The sequence below is a fragment of the Mastigoproctus giganteus genome, chromosome 8 (genome assembly GCF_048544385.1).
Source record: "Mastigoproctus giganteus isolate SK-2022 chromosome 8, ASM4854438v1, whole genome shotgun sequence".
Taxonomy (NCBI): domain Eukaryota; kingdom Metazoa; phylum Arthropoda; class Arachnida; order Uropygi; family Thelyphonidae; genus Mastigoproctus; species Mastigoproctus giganteus.
The window spans coordinates 89,929,105-89,947,404 of NC_143582.1; the positions used below are offsets into that span (position 1 = coordinate 89,929,105).

Genomic DNA, 18,300 nt, shown 5'->3' on the forward strand with positions numbered 1-18,300 from the left:
ATTCAACCATGTTCCAGCAGCTCTACATCCTTCCTAAAATGAGGGCTCCAGACCTGTATACAGTACTCAAGGTGTAGCTGGACCACTGCCTTATACAAGGCAGTGGTCCAGCTACTAGAAAAATTTCCTACTAGAAAAATTCCTGTTTATCATTGACAAGCATTTTCAGCTACTCTTGCAGACTTTCTGTAATACTCAGAAAACTTCATATCTGACTGCACAATTACCCCAGGTCCTTTTCATTCTTTACCACCTTGAGTGTAGTATGACCCAGTTGATACGTTACTCTGAGGTTACTGCTACTCATACGCAGTAGTTTACATTTGTTAATGTTAAACTTCAGTTGCCACTTCTCAGACCATCTGCTCAACTTTTCTAGATCTTGTATCAGTAGCATGCTGTCATTAGTGTCATTAACAATCATCCCAACCTTTGTATTCTTTGCAAACTTAGACATTAAGCCAGATATGCCATTGTCAATATCATTAATAAATATAGAAAACAACAATGGACCCAACACTGAACCCTGGGGGGGGGGGTGCCACTAATAACATTAGTCCATGAAGAGCAATGCCCATTGATTACCACTCTGTCTTTCCCACTCAACCATCCCTTTATCCATAGCAGCAATTTGTCCCCAATACCACACTGCATCAATCTGTACAGCACTTTTCCAAGTGCCTATCAAAAGCCTTCCTAAGATCCAAGTATATGATATCAAAATTATTCTTTGCATCCAGTTCCTTTGTGATCACATCATAGTAACCAATCAAATTGATCAGACAAGACTTCCCCTTTACAAACCCATGATGTGTCTGAACTATAACTGAAGTCTTGTCTAGGTGATCCGGCAGTGTTTATTTGACCATGGTCTCCATTAATTTCCCAAGTAAAGAAATAAAACTAACAGGTCTGTAATTGCTTGTGCCACCCTTTGATCCTACTTTTTGAATTGGGGTCACATTTGCACATCTCCAGTCCACGGGTACCTCACCTGAGTCCAAGGAAGCTCTCATAATTATGGCTAAGGGTCTGCTTACTTCCTTTGCTGCCTCCTTTAATATAACTGGATAGATCCCATCCACCCCAAGTGCCTTTCTTATGTTTATCTTCAATGGTTTCTGCTCCACTTTGCTCTCAACTATTACAAAATCATTTAGCTCACTGCCAGAGTTTAATATACCTCTGGCATTCCCCTCCCTGAATAACTCCTCATGTGTGAATGTAGATGGAAAATATTCATTTAGTTGGTTAGCTAACTGATTAGGATCATCAACAGTTGAACCATCGATATCAAGTGGACCAATCTGATTCTTTCTCTTCCTTCTAGCGTTCATAAGTAAAGAACTCTTTGCTGTTTTACTTTGCATCCTTTGCCAAAGATTTCTTGTAATCTGCCTTTGCCTGTGTAACATGCTTTGTGATTTGATTATAGACCAGCATATATCTACCACAGGCTTCTCTGTCACCTATTAATTTATATATATCCCATGCATTTTTCTTCTCTGCCACATGTCTCAGTTCATGTGAAATAAATTTAGACCTAAACCTTGAACAATATTTCTCAGTTGGTATGAAAAGCCTAGTAACTTCCAAGAATAATTCTTTGAATGCTTCCCATTTAGAATTTGCTATTGGCAACATCATCAGTTGGTTCCACTGCATGAAATTTAAAACTGTCTCAGACCACTGTAGTCACCTTTACGAAAACAAAAACCCTTCCCTTTACCCCTAATACAGTTACCTCTTTGAGTAAATCCCATATCAGCACACTGTGATCACTGCCACCTAGTGGTTCCTTTATCTGCAGATTCTTAATGCATCAAGAATCACTATTGATAATCAGATCAAGAGTGTTATTCCCTCTAGTTGCCTCCTGAATGGCGCCTCCGTAGCCAGGTGGAAAGGAGCAGCAGTGCGTAAGCACACGCTTCTTGATTAGACCGGGGTTCGAGCCCGTCACCACCAAATACGGAGGATGCGGAAAGGTCAGGGAATGATCACCGCATATCCCGGAGCAATATGGCCTTAGTTGCTAATGCTCCTAAAAAACCAAAATAACATAACAAGCCTCCTGAACATGCTGCTGTAGAAAACAATCATCCAATAAATCCACAGAAGCCTTGTTAGTGTGCAAGTGACCAACCCACAGGTTCCAGTCAATATCTTTAAAGTTAAAATCCCCCATTATAAGACATTCTGATTTACTGGTCTATTCCTACTCTCAATTTTGCTTTGCAGTGTTTATGCCACACCAAACTAACTCAATACTGCACTGTCCCCCATATCAACTGGCTGCACTTCCTTAGATTTCATGTTTTTCTTAACTAAAAGCAAAACACCTCCTCCCTTCATATCCTTTCTGTACACATTGAACTCCCCAAATTCCATATCTGTGTGAATGAAGAATTCCTTAAGGAATTCTTCATTCCTTATATCTGTGACTCCATGTCTCTGATATCCCAACAATTTCTGCCTTTGATGTTTTGACCAACACCTCAAATTCATAAAATTTATTTACCAACCTCCAAATACACATGCACCTGTTCTTATTCTTCTTAGCTACCCTAACACAGCCCATGTGTTTACTTGTTCCGGAATGACACCCAGCAGTCTCTGAAATCCCTCACACCTTGCTTTCCAGGCTGCTGCTCATTCCAATAGAAGCAGTGCAAGAATCACTTTCACCTCTGCCACCAGCTACTGCTAATCCCCAAGCTAGCAGTTTTCCAACCCACCTAACATTGCCTCAATAGCCTCAGCAAATATTTTTGCACCCTTTCTATTTAAGTGTATCCCATCCCTATAGAATCAGTCACTCCTGTTAACAAGCACAGACCAGGCAGGAAAAAATAGATGCAGTTGATAACAGATGGCAACAGAAAAATATATGATAGAGCAAATTCATATCTGACACTGTTCAATTTGGCTTAGAAAAGCTGAAATTCTCTGGAATTCAGGTCCAGAAGTTGATGACACTAAATCAAGTGATATATAAACAGATATAGAACTTAGTGTTATGCCAAGAAAAAAGGTAACACAATTTTTATTGTAATTTTTTTATTTTTAATTATGTCACAAATTTTTAACCATTTTTTTCATGAATTTTTAAAATAACTACACTCCATTACCAAGCAGCTCAGGTAAAAAAAAAAATAATAATAAAAAAATAAAAAAAAAAACAACTGAAGAAACTCACTCCACAAGAACCAACCACAAGCAGAAAACTCACTGCTCAGGGCTAAGGTATGTTTAGGGAACTCACTTCTAAAAAAGGACAATGTTATACTATGTGAATTACAAGAGAAAAACAAAAGCTGAAAGTAAAATGGTTATAACAAGAAAAAAACACTAAGCTATATATGAACATACTGCATTTATCCACATCCCATGTACTGAATCTCTTCTGGAACAGCAATTATGCAGTAAATTCAAGTCACATGATGAGTTCCTTGTTGGCATTAAATCCATATAATACCAACTTCCCAAAGCAGTCAATATCAATCGATCTCATACTATGATGGTCTATTTATACATTTCTTTACAGTGATTAATTTTTATCTATTTGTTATATTAATTATAAATAACTTAACTACTACCAGTGCACTGAAACAACACAAATCAAAAAAATGTTGACTGGCCAAGTTGCTTCCCAGGTTACAAACTGCAAGCTTCCAAAATCATGGATATGAATAAAGCTCCTTAAGATAAATAATATGTTTTCACAAACACAGAATCTTCAAACATTTATTTGTTCCTTGATCAATTATAAAAGGATACAGTTTATTGCATCAATTTTGAATAAGAAACTGATTACAAACTGCACTACAGGTAACTTCGATTTTTTTCATTATTCTAGTGAAAGCCAGTATGGCTGCATGGAGTGCTATTCTTTGTCCAATAAAATTATTTGTTTCATAAAGTAATGTTGTTGAAAGTTTAGTGCCCATACTACAAGTCTGTCATACATCTGTCAAAAATTCATGCCAATTCTTGAAGATACAGACCACTGTGATCACAAAAGAAAGAACTAGCATTAACCATTTATTATGCGAAATGAAAACATGGTTAAATCATTTGAGATGAAATTTTAAAACACCCCAAAACCACAAAACATACAGCAAAATAATAATGCCATTGATAGGGTTATGGTAAGGCAAGGTGCTATTCTGCTCCCAAAAACCTCACCACCCCTATACAAAAAAAAAAAAAAAAAAAAAAAAAGCAACACATGCCTCCTGCCCAAAGAGACACGAACTCACTCCCCCAAAGAACAAGCACTTCAAAAATAAAATAATACAAAAAGAAAACCAACAAAGAAGCAAAGAGCTTATGAGAACTATCTTTTCTTTCAGGGTACATCAGCAATTGAAATATGACTAAAGGTCATATTTCAATCGCTGATTGCTTTCTTAGAAAACTATCAGTGGATGACCTTCGGTTTGGTCTTATGTTTCCTGATCACCCCAGACATTAAGAGAAATAACAAACCAAACATAAAATAAAATTTTCTATAGCCACTGCCCTCTGCAGAATAAATAACAAAACATAGCAAACAAAATGCAAATTAGATGTTGACTCCTCCAATCAATGGATCCAAAGGAACATGTAAATATGCAACTCAGAATTAAGTCTTAAGAAACAGACTGAACTTAAATAACTCAAACAATTACTATTATTAATATAAACCCAAATGAAAGAATAAACTAAAATGTGAAGAATCTGGTGGACATACATTTTTTTTATTTTTTTATTTGTTAGATTTTTATGTTTTGGTATAGGGGTGGTGATATACATAGGAGCAAAGTAGCACTGTGCCATACTTATCACCCTATGGATAGCAATTAATTATTTTGCTGTATTTTCTTTCTTTTGAATTTAATCTGAATTTATTTAACTAAGTTTTCATTCCCCATAAGGAATTGGTTACTTTGAGTACTGGGATGTAACATGGTCCAAACCCAGCCCCCTTTCCTCTCGTATTATTTAGTTTATTCTCTCTCCCGCTATAGTTTAATCTGAATGCTTATGTCCACCACTCAGATTCTTCTTTTTTTAATATATTCTGTCATTTTAATAATATTAATAATAGTAATTGTTTGAGTAATTTAAGTTCAGTTTCGGTTTATCATGATTTTTTTTTCATTCTGAGCTGCATATTTGCACATTCCTTTCGATCCGTTGATTTTAAGAGTTCAATTTGCATTATGTTTCTTTATTTATTCTGTGGGGTAGTGGTCATAGCTTATTTTATTTTATGTTTGGTTTGCTATTTCTCTTAATATCTGGTGTATATTAGGATATCCAATTACAGTGTGGATAGTGATCATGTAGTGATTGAAATACAACCCTTTTTTTCAGAGTTCACAATTGCTGGTGTTCCCTAAAAAGATAGTGCTCATGGAATCTTTGCTTCTTTGGTTTTCTTTTAGTATTATTTTATTTTGGTAGTGCTCATCCTTTGAGGGTGTGGAGTGTGTGTCTCTTTGGGTGAGGGGTCATGTGTTTGCTCCCCTGGGGAGAGCACTGCTTATTTTTTTTCTTACTCTTTTAGATTTTTATGTTTATTTTATTCTTTGCTTTGGTACAGAGGTGATGGAGGTTCACAGGAGCAAAATAGCACCTTGCCTTATCTATAAACCCTATCAACAGCATTAATTATTTTGCTGTGTTTTTTTTTCTTTTTTTTCATGATTTTAGTGTTTTTAAGAAATAGCAGTTCAATCTCAAAGTTAGTTTTATGGTGACTAGTATTTTGAAGTCACAGCTAAAGTGGCCTTAAAACACTAGTCACCAAGCCAGCTTTCTTACTTGCGATCGTAAAATGCTGTCATACCCTGCTTTATACAATTACTTTTTACTGCTACTAATTTTTTTTTAAATCTCATCATAATTTTTTTTTACCCATTCCTTCTAATAATTCATCCAAACCTTTAAATCTATTCAAACTACTAAATTTCACACCAGCCAACTATACAGAAATTTAGCCAGAAACTTTGCCTATTCCAACAATCAGATACTCCCTGGCTATCATTTCCATGGCTACATTGCATGAGTGCAGTTTTGAAATCTTGGACCATTCCCCATATTCACCAGACTTTCACCTATGTGAACAGTTGCAATCTTAAAATATAAACAAAAATGCTAATAACCATACAGCAGCGGCAAGCAAGGGATATTGAGATTGCTGGTCAATTGTAAAACATTTTACTCAATCATTGGCCACAGAAATAAAAATACAAGGTGTGATCAAAAAGATCAGACCTGACACTGTACCTTAAAATTGCAGCAATTTGCAACTTTTTTGCAACATATTTGAGAAATATGTTGCAAAAACTAGAAATACATGGATCACCCAGTTACCTATAATCAAGTTTGAAGTTGTGCAGGTTAAACAGGAGGTGGTTTTTGTTTTATGTGAATTGTTGCATTTTACGAGTAAAATCAGTGATTTTACAGATAATGTACATTAAATTTTGTTTTTATTTCGGGAACTGTGCAACAAATTCAAGAAATATGAAAACCAGTTTCCAGAGATGCTGTGTGTTATTCAAATTTCAGTGGTTTGCAACATCTAAAGAAGGCTGCTTGTCCACTGAGGATGGTCCTCACCCTAGCCATCTTTCAACTCAAAAATCAGCTCTTCAATCACCCACATTCATGAGTTGATCAGGAGTGGTTAACTTTTAATTATCTCTGCAAGGTTGCCAATGAAAAATACCATTTTCCCTGGCAACAACTGCCCTCAATTTCAATCCAAGATTTTCAAAAGCAAAACATTTCAACCAAGTTTGCATCATCACTGATGATCACAGAGGGTGACAAGTTCTCATGTGTCAGAAACTTCATTGACAAGCTGCTTCTACCATCATCAACAACCATCATCGACAATAAACCTTGGGTATATTGCTACAACCTTGAAACATGGCTGAAACAACCAACAAACCTTGGGGGTATTGCTACAACTTTGAAACTTCAAATTGATCTCCCACTGGGAGGCCCAGTCCCCAATGGAAGATCAGTCTTCTCCAAGCTGTCTCCCCCCCGAAAAAGCAAGACAATCTTGATCAAATGTGAAGATAATGCTTTGACTCATAGGGTATTTATTATGAATTTGTCCCACATGGTCACACAGAAAACCAGAAACTACAAAACAGTTCTACAGTGACTGTGTAATGATTATAAGAAAACAGCTGGAAAAGAGGATTGAAGAGAATTGGCACTGCATCACACAATGTCCCTGCATACTAGCATTTTCCATTCAAGAACTTCTTGTGAAGCACACCATCACTGTGTTCTCCCATACTGGATTCAAATTTGGTTCCCTGTGATTCCCCCCCCCAAAGCTTCAAGTCCCCTTGAAAAGTCACAGACTTGCAACAATTCAGGAAGTTACTCAGAATATGCTACAAGAATTAGCAGTTCTAAAAGAAGCCTACAAAAAATGCTTCTTGAAGTTGAGGAAGCGACAATACCAGTGTATATAGTGTCAAGCTTTGAAGACTATTTCAAAGGAGATAAGATCTACTCAAATAGCTGATAAGCTTTATCATTTCCCAAATATCAGATCAATTACTTTTCTTTTCGATCGCACTTTGTATACTGTAATTTTCTGGAGAACAGCAGAAAATTATATAATACAATTCCAGAAATTCCATTATTTGCCTGATTTAGTTTAAGTTTACTTCAGACTTTTATATAGCTATCTAATATGTTTTATTGTAAATAAAAAAATTATAATAATTCTAAAATCATTATATAGTGGATTCTGGTTATTTGGGCCACAGGTTAATTGGGGCAGCCATTTATTTTGGGCAAATCTTAAAAAACAGAACCCAATCGATAAAATAGCCAGGGTTTACTTCACTTAATTGGGACAACATGCTGTTTAATAGGGGCAGGAGACTGCAGCACTGGAGATTACCCTACAATTGTCTGCGACTGTACCACCTGGTTCGGTCGGATTTCTGGAGGTCACAACCATAAAACAATTAGCAGTCACTGTTTATTGGGCTTTTCTGTTAGTGCAATCTATCACAAACAAATAGTAAACTGGATCTTATTGAATTTGCGATAATACCGACAGCTGGAATTCTGTGGGTTATTATGGTGAAATGTGTTTACACTTCCATGGAATCTTCAATCATATAAAAAAATTAATTTTCAGAATCTTCTCTTCATTCCTATTTTTAAAGCTTCATAACTTGTTACTCCGTTCTCACTTGCATGTATCATGTTACTTGCAATTTGCGTGTGCCATGTTCTTTGTTATTGATTGCTTATATTTTTATTGTTTTAAATTTTAACCCCCACCCACAAATGTCAGTGAACAGAAATGTCAACTAGTTAGTATGCACATATTAATTATTCTGATTATCTCCGTAGCCGAGTGGGCAGGAGCGGGAGTGCAGTAGCACACGCTCTTTGAATTAGACCGGGGGTTCAAGCCCCTGACTGCTGAATACGGTCGATCTGCCAACCCGCACTGGACCAACGTGGCAGATTATGGTCCATTTCCCTCAGCATGAATTGTTGAGGAGGCTACCACCCTGCAGTGGGTTGATAATGGCTGCACTTTACTTTTTATCACGTATATTCTTTCGATTTTCACATATTTAATTTTTTAATTGGTAAGATGATAAAGAGTAAATTTGTGCTTAATATTCTTTCTTTATTTTTATAGCTAGTGGATAATATTCCTCCTATTTTTGCTGTGTTTAATAGAATTAAAATTCAATTCACAAACGTGATAGTAGTAGTAGTGGCATGTGATGCAAGAAAGCAAATGTATGAGCTTATGCAGCATCAGCCAAAAAAAAAAAAAAAAAACACACCATTCCCTCCAAATGCCTGTCCAGTTCCTCCTTAAATTTATTCAACCTATCAACTTCCACAACGACAGATGGAAGTTTGTTCCGCAATTAACCACCCGCTGGCTAAAGGCAAATTTCCGCACATCTAATCTACATCCGTCTTTTCTTAATTTGAATTTATGCCCCCTTAGGTTCGTAATCTGAACAAGTGGAAGGATCCCATCAGAATTCGGCGTGCTGAACCCATTCAAGGCCTTATACATCTCAATCAGATCACCGCGCCAGTGCCTAGTCTCCAGCCACCGCAATTTGCAGAACTTAAGCCTCTCTTGATAAGAGGATCCCTTCATTCCCCTCACCAATCTTGTTGCCCTTCTCGGTACACGCTCAAGTAAATCTACATCCTTCCTAAAATGAGGCCTCCAGACCTGTACGCAGTACTCAAGGCGTGGCCTAACCATTGCGTTATACAGAGGGATAATCACCTCCTTTTCCCTGCTAGCAAAATTCCTATATATCATTGACAAAACCCCATGACCTGCCCTGGCAGCCTGTCTGCATTGCTCAGAAAACTTCATATCTGCCTGCACAATTACTCCCAGGTCTTTTTCATTTTCTACCACCTTAAGTGTAGTACCACACAGTTGGTACATTTCTCTGGGGTTGCTTCTACCCATATGCAGTACTTTGCATTTGTCAAGGTTAAACTTCAGTTGCCACTTCTTAGTAAAGAAGTGGCATCTGCCCAAATTATCTAGATCCTGTTGCAGTAGCACACTGTCATTACTGTCATTAACAACCCTGCCAACCTTTGTATCATCTGCAAACTTCGACACTAAGCCTGATATACCTTCATCAATATCACTGATAAATATACAAAACAACAGTGGACCCAACACCAAACCCTGTGGGACTCCACTAATAACATTAGTCCAAGAAGAGCAGCACCCATTGATTACCACCCTCTGTCTTCTCCCACTTAACCATCCTTTTATCCATTGTAGCAACTTACCCTTAACACCATTCTGCTCCAATTTGTACAATAGTCTTCCATGCGCAACAGTGTCAAAAGCTTTCCTGAAATCCAAATATATGATATCAAAATTATTTTTTGCATCCAGTTCCTTTGTAACCACATCATAATATCCTATCAAATTTGTCAGACAAGACTTTCCCTTAACAAACCCATGCTGTGTCTGAATTATTGCTGCAGTCTTGTCTAGATGATCCTGCAATGCATCTTTAACCAGCGACTCCATTATTTTACCCGGAACAGAAGTTAAACTAACTGGGTCACAATGATTGGCACTTACTACACCATATAGTGAACAGTACTTTACTATGGTGACTCCATTGTAACGTGATTTGAGTGTACAGTGAACCAGCGGGGGTCCATTGTATTTTTAATTTTTTTTACTTGAAACTTCAGATAATTGGGGCAGCCACTTAATTGAGCCAAAATGCACTAGTCCTGATGTGTCCCAAATAACCGGAATCGACTGTATTTTACATCAAATAAGGTTATTTTTTTATAAAAAGAATTGTGATAGGTCAATCCCAAGTCCTCCTTTATTTTTAAAGTAATTCATATGGTGGAAAAGATTGGAAGTGCCTATTTTAAAATAATATATTGCAACGAGTCGATCGCAATCTACCAGTCGATTGCGGATTTAATTCTGGTAAATCACGACGGATTTTAAATATACAGTCATCCCTCGATTTGTGCACCTTGTGCAATGAAATTTTTGAGTTGGTAGATTGCGGCACATTTTGAAGGAAAAAAAAAAAGTAGATTGTATCACAAATTAAGTTGGCCACTCCTGATATATTGCATTATTTGTCAATCATCTAATTAAATTCATTTTTACACAGTAGAGTTTCATAGCTAAATCTCTGTATACATTTAGTATTTTTTTCTTTTTTGTATGATATTTTCCTCTGGTAAACTACACTGATATTATCATATTTTTCATAAACTGTTTTTTTCATTAGTACGAAACAAGCTACTTGTTATGAGTACCTCACAACATGAGAGTTCAATGTTACCTTTAATAAATCTATCACTTTATCCATAAAAGAACTATCAGCTAAGTCAGCTGCTATAACTGTTTTCTGTGCAATTCTGGGTCCTCATAAAATATGAATTGCTATGTAATGATCATCAACATAAGGATCACAGTCACACTCAAGATTTTAGTTTCTTTACACTATTTTTACAAACAGCTGATTAGGAATACTGTAGCATATTAATTATGAATATCTTGTTTGCTCGTTGCACACTGTTAATATTTTACTACATACAATCTTTTATTATTATTATTATTTTTTAAATAAAAAAATTGTTTCGTCAATACAAACGTGCATTTATCGGCCAATATGTACATGGCATGTGTGTGCTCAAAAACCCAAAATGACTTTTTCAGGGGGAAAGGGGCTACTTCAATTTAAGAGTGGCTGTTCTGACTGAAGATACTAAAAATTCCTAGTTTCCAACAGATTTGACCTTAGACCTCTTGAAATGAGTGACAAGTGGCAAACATACTATACTATGGCAGAACATTTTCTTAGAATATGTAATATTCGATAAACCAGAGTGATATAATAAATAAAGAAAAACAAGCACAATAATAAATTTATATGATCTTACCCAATTCAAGAAGATCACTTGTCAACTTCAAAGCATGCCGTACATTTCCTTGCTAGGAAATAATTTTTTTTATCCAAAATTAAAAACAATTTTAAAATTTCAAGAAATTAATAAAATATGACTAAAAATCAAACTAAACTGTTATTTATTCCAATATCGAATTCCTCTGACAAATGAAAAAAAAATGCAGAATTTGTGAGTTATTTAAAATAATACTTTGAAACATTATTACATGACAGTCAGACTCGCTATTCAATATTAACCCAGAAACTAATTCGAAAAACTATGATCAGCTTTTTAATTTTAAAAAGCTGATAATAGTCACCTGTCATAGTCTTTTTTTTAAAATATAAGTTATACAACAGAAATGCTTCTCCCCTTATTTCCAATTCAGATCTGCCAAGAACATTAGTACATTAAAAAAAAAAAATTCAAATAATGAAGTCTGATGAGAAAGATAACCCAGATTCATTTAAAAAATATATAAACAGCAGTTGTTCCTGTTTGTTCTGAATTTGTACCAAGGCATCAGTATATATTCTCTGAATTGTATATTCTGTTAAGAATGACATAGCAGATGGGTGTATGAGTTGTGTCAAAATTCAGTTATAAAAATCCCTCCAATCAAGAAAGGATTTTGATCAATAATTATGCAATTTGTATTGTACTTATTAGTGCAGATTTCTGTGTCTCCTGATAATTTATAATCATCCATGCATTATTCTTCTCTGTCACTAGTCTCGTCAGTTCATTTGACATCTGTTTAGATCTAAACCTTAATTCTTTCAAGAAACTTGGTGTCTTTCTTCAGATGCAGTCTCCGTACTCGGACACAGTATCCCAAATGGTTCTAGAAGTTCCTTTTCTTAAAACACCTTTGTAATCCATATATATAAGAGGTTTCCCATTTTCCCCAAATCAGAATCTATGCTTTGTGCTATGTTAATAGCTTATATTTTCTAATTTGAGAGTGCCTGGTTTCCTTATTTTGTAAGAGCAAGTTTCTTGGGTCAAATAAATAAGAGTTTTGGGTCAAGTAAATAAGACAGTTGGAGATGAAGAGATCTAACCAGTTATATTAAAAGAAGAAAATGAGGCAAGCAAATCATTGGTAATAATTATCAGAGCATCCTTGGATTCAGAGGAAGTCTCTGATAGATTGGAGATGTGCAAATGGTTCTTCTAGTGAAAAAGGGCAACCTGAGTAATTTAAACCTGCAAGCTTAATAGGAAAAATTGGAGGAAAAAAGTTGAACAAAAAAGTACACCTTTTTTTCGCAGGATCATCTAAACAGGAATGGAATTACACAGAAATTGCATGACCAATCTGATTAGCTACTTATGATGTAATAAAAATCAGAGTGTCACCAAAGATAAGCATAGGAGCAGAAGAATCCTTTCTGCGAGATATAAGACAAGACTGAGTTGATGAGAAAGATAACCCCGATTCATTAAAAAAATATATAAACAGCAGTTGTTCTTGTTTGTTCTGAATTTGTACCAAGGCATCAGTATATAGTCTCTAAATTGTATATTCTGTTAAGAATGACATAGCAGATGGGTGTATGGGGTGTGTCAAAATTCAGTTACAGTAATACCCCAACTTACGCGAACTCGGAGTTACGCGGTTCTTGATTTTTTCGTTTGGCAACGCTGCCGCCCACTATCTTCAAGGTCGTTTTTCAAATGTTATCGATATACGGTGAGACGGCGGAGAATGAGAGCGAAAGATGAACAAAATTCAACTTTGCTGCTTTTATGTTTTTTATATCAGTGAAGGGGAAACACATTTCACCATAATAACGTAAAAACCAACACAATTCCAGCTATCGGTATAATCGCAAATGCAATTAGATCGAGTTTACTACCAGTTTGTAACAGATTTCACTAGCAGAAACGCAACTGGATTTTTATTGTTTTATGGTAGTAACCCCTAGAAATGTGAGGTGTTAATAGTGTATCTCTGCCTTTATGGTGTTGTTTATTCAGTTGCTACATGCGCGCAGCTTTGTTTATGCGTATCAAGCGTGCCTCCTCGTTTTGTAATTGCGCTTTATTTCCTAAAAATTAGTAAAATACTTAAAAGGTGTGAAAAGGAAGCGTCCTGGTGAAGACACTGCATATTCAGAGAGAAAAAGAAAAGCAATTATCGATAAACAGAGGCGGACTGGATCAAAAATTCTTACCCAGGAAAATTTATAGTGGCCTCATACTACGGTTTATGGCCAAAATCACACCGGCCTCCGGCCCACCGTGGTTTCCCCCCTAAGGCTTATGGCCAATCCGCCTCTGTCGATAGAGAAAAAATATAAAATTGTGAAACGCTTTGAGCGAAATGAAAGACCATGTGATATTGCACGTGCTACAGGCCTAAACGAAGCAACGGCGAAAAGCACATGACAATTGCAAACTTGACAGGTTGAAAATTGAAAAGGGCTCAATTGTAAAGGGCTTAAAAATTTTAGAAAACATAGACTCCAACGAAGAACGCGTTATAGCTGCAAAGCAAGGAATAAAAAAATTATTAGCTTGCTACGAAGAAATTCTGCGTGAAAAAAAGAACGCGCTGTGTCGTTAGACGAATTTGTTAGATTTTATGAAGCCATCGACATCGAAATAACTTTTTAACGTAAGTCATTTGTTTTTTTAATACATATTTTGTATTAATATGTATAAAGAACTGCAATTTTATTAATATTTTTCTTCTAAACTAGTGTTTTTGTTAGTCCTTGGTCCCAATTAAGCAAAATTTATATGTATTTATATGCAAAGTTGTACCCCGACTTACGCGAATTCGACTTACGCGATTTTCGTCTGACCCACCTATCGCGTAACTTCGGGGTATTACTGTATAAAAATCCCTCCAATCAAGAAAGGATTTTGATCAATAATTATGCAATTTGTATTGTACTTAGTGCAGATTTCTGCGTCCCCTGATAATTTATAATCATCCATGCATTATTCTTCTATGCCACTAGTCTCATCAGTTCACATTTGACATCTGTTTAGATCTAAACCTTAATTCTTTCAAGCAGCTTGGTGTCTTTCTTCCGATGCAGTCTCCTTAGCAGTTTCCAAATGGTTGTAGAAGCTCCATTTCTTAAAACACCTTTGTAATCCATAAGAGGTTTCCCATTTTCCCCAAATCAGAATCTAACCTTTGCGCTACGTTAGTAGCTTATATTCTAATTTGAGAGTGCCTGGTTTCCTTATTTTGCAAGAGCAAGTTTCTTGGGTAAAGTAAATCAGACAGTTCTAATCAGTTATATTAAAAGAAGAAAATGTCTGTAATTGTCTATAATGATAGAAAGCTTAGCAGTGTGTGTTAATGTTTAGGCCTAAATGGATGTCAGATAAACTAATGAGACATATGGCAGAGAAGAAAAATGCATGGGATACATATAAATTAATGGGTGACATGGAAGCTTATGATAGATATAAGCTGGTCTGTAACCAAGTCACAAAGGAGATTAGGCAGGTAAAGGCAGATGAGAAACCTTTGGCAAAGGATGCAAAGAAAAACAACAAAGAGTTCTTTGCCTATGTAAACTCTAGAAGAAAAGGGATGAATCAGATTGGTCCACTGGATATTGATGGTTCAACTGTTGATGATCCTGCTCAGGTGGCTAACAAACTAAATGAGCATTTTGCATCTACATTCACCCATGAGGAGTTATTCAAGGAGGGGAATGCTAGAGGTGAGTTAAACTCTGGCAGTGAGGTGGATGATTTTGTAATAACTGAGAGGAAAGTGGAGGAGAAATTGTTGAAGATAAACATAAAAAAGGCACCCAGGGTGGATGGGATCTATCCAGTTATATTAAAGGAGGCAGCAAAGGAAGTAAGCAAACCCCTTAGCCATAATTATGAGAGCTTCCCATGGACTGGAGATGTGCAAATGTGACCCCAATTCACAAAGGAGGATCAAAGGGCAACACAAGTAATTATAGACCTGTTAATTTAACTTCTGTTCCAGGAAAATTAATGGAGGCACTGATTAAAGAAGCACTGCAGGATCATCTAGACAAGACTTCAGTTCTAGCTCGGACACTGCATGGTTTTGTTAAGGGAAAGTCTTGCCTGACCAATTTGATTGAATACTATGATGTGGACACAAAGGAACTGGATGCAGGAAATAACTTTGATATCATATATTTGGTTCTTAGAAAGGCTTTTGATACTTTTGCACATGGAAGACTGCTGCACAAATTGGAGCAGTGCGGAAGGACATAATGAGAGTATGCTGCTGCTGCAACAGGATCTAGAAAAGTTGAGAAGATGGGCTGATAGGTGGCAAATGAAGTTTAACATTGACAAATGTAAAGTACTACATATGGGAAGAAGTAACCCCAGAGTGACGTATCAACTCTGTGGTACTACACCGATAGTAGTAGAGAACGAAAAGGACCTGGGGGTAATTGTGCCGGCAGATATGAAGTTTTCTGAGCAGTGCAGACGGTCTGCAAGAGTAGCTCAGTGTCTTGTCGATGATATACAAGGAATTTTTCTAGCAGGGATAAGGAGGTGATTATCCCCTTATATAAGGCAATGGTCAGGCCACACCTTGAGTACTGTATACAGGCCTGGAGGCCTCATTTTAAGAAGGATGTAGAGCTGTTGGAATTAGTGCAGAGAAGGGCAACAAGATTAGTGAATGGAACAAAGGGTTGCTCTTACGAAGAAAGGCTTAAATTTTGCAAATTACAGTGTCTAGAGACTAGGCACCTGCGAGGTGATCTGATTCAGGTTTATAAAGCCCTGAATGGTTTCAGCATGCTCAATGCTGATGGGATTCTTCCTCTTGCTCAGAATAATCATTTGAGAAGGCATTCAAAAAATTCAAAATTCAAGAAATTCAAAATTGAGTTAGTTAGTTATTTGGTTTTTAGGAGCATTAGCAACTAAGGCCATATTGCTCCGGGATATGTGGTGGTCATTCTCTGACCTCTCCGCATCCTCCGTATTTGGTGGTGACGGGCTCAAACCCTGGTCTAATCAAGAAGCGCGTGCTACGCACTGCTGCTCCTTCCCACCTGGCTGCAGAGGCACCTTTCAAAATTGAGGAAAGTCAGATGTAGGATAGATGTGCGGAAGTTTGCCTTTAGCCAGCGGGTGGTTTTTTTTTTTTTTTTTTATGTGAAGCCCAAACACGAGAGGTATTAGAACCTATAGTACTCAGTACCGTGGTTGGGTTGGAGGTTGAGAAGACGAAAGAAGATATTTGTTGACATTGGACTTGAACTTCAGTAGATTGTAATTTTCAGGAAATACGTATGAAGGAAGGTTGTTCCAGAAAACGGCAGTTGAATGAATAAATGAGGAAGATGAAAAGTTCCTTCTGTGGGTTTGAAGTTGGACAGTAAATGGATGTTGGCTGGTGTCGGCACGTGTTCGGACTGTTTTGAAAGAGAGAGCGGGAATTATAGAAGCCAATTCAGAAGAACAGTGCACATGGAAGTATCGGTAGAAGAGGCATGCAGCAGAAACAGTATGACTATGAGAAAGCGAGTGGAGAGACTCTGTTAGAGATGAATCATTAATTAACCTAACTGCCCTCTTCTGAATGGAATCAAGAAGAATGAGAGAGGTTTTGGGGGTACTACCCAGGATGTGGGAACAATATTCCAGGGTAGGGCGGATTTGCGATTTATACAGAGTGAGCAGCTGTTTGGAAGTAAAGTAACGCCGAGAGCGAAAGAGAAAACCAAGTTTTTTAGATGCAGAGGAAGCAATATTTGTAATGTGCTTGTGCCAAGAGAGAGATTAGAAGTCACGGTAATCCCCAAAAGAGATATATCATTTTGCCTAGAAATTGGAGTGTCACTAAAGATAAGCATAGGAGCAGAAGAATCCTTTTTGCGAGATATAAGACAAGACTGAGTTTTAGAAGGATTGAAATCAACTAAGTTGTCTTTGCCCAACTGGAGAATTACCTGAAGATCGGCATTTAAGGAATTGGTAGCAGTTTTCGTGAAGTTGAAGCTGATTGAGGTTTCTCAAAATGGAAAGTGGAATGCAATGTGCTATCATCGGCAAAACAATGGATAGGATTTCCAGTGAATGGAAGAAGGTGATTAATATATAAGAGGAAAAGAGCAGGGGAAAGAAATGAACCCTGGGGGACACCGGCATTAGTGGAGAAGTTAGAAGACAGAGAGCCATCTACCATCACCCTCAGTGAGTGATCAGAGAGAAAACTGGATAACGAATTACTAAAAACAGTTGGCATACCATAAGATGGAAGCTTGTTTAGAAGACCTTTATGCCAAACACGATCAAAAGCCTTTGAGATGTCAAGAGTAACTACTTGTGTTTCACCGAACCTTTCCATTGAATTAGTCCATAAATGGGTAACATAAGCCAGAATATCACCAGTGGATCGACACTGACGGAATCCATACTGGCAATCGTTGATCAGATGGAAGGTTTCTAGGTAGTTTAAGAGTTGGCAGTTAATTGATTTCTCCATTACTTTAGAAAAAGTAGAAGTAATTGCAATGGGACGATAATTGGATGGGAGAGATTTGTCACCCTTTTTAGGAACTGGCTGGATATGAGAAAATTTCTCATATCCAGCCAGCAGAAGGAAAAATACCTTTGGAATAAGAAAGTAAAAAAAGGCGGCAAAAAATTGGAGTAAGTTCAGGAGCACAAGTTTTGAGAACAAGTGGAGAAATACCATCAGGACCTGGAGCTTTCTTAGCATCAAGATTCATCAAAATCCTTCTGATATCCTTTTGACGGAAGACCACAGGAGGCATTGAATGGAGCGTGTTGGGAATGGTGGGAGGTGTTTTACCAAGATCATTAATACATGAGCTGGAAGAAAAATGGGATGCT

General features: G+C 36.9%; 1 protein-coding gene across 3 annotated transcripts in view; it reads right to left on the reverse strand.

Annotated features, from left to right (window-relative positions):
* The window catches only part of LOC150081710 (prolyl 4-hydroxylase subunit alpha-1-like), a 230,337-nt gene that overhangs the window by 124,430 nt on the left and 87,607 nt on the right, over window positions 1-18,300 (reverse strand). For all 3 annotated transcript variants that reach the window (XM_090379579.1, XM_090379578.1, XM_090379577.1), the window contains exon 6: window positions 11,461-11,512. In XM_090379579.1, the coding sequence (XP_090235705.1) occupies window positions 11,461-11,512 (52 nt within the window). The remainder of the gene's footprint in view (window positions 1-11,460; window positions 11,513-18,300) is intronic.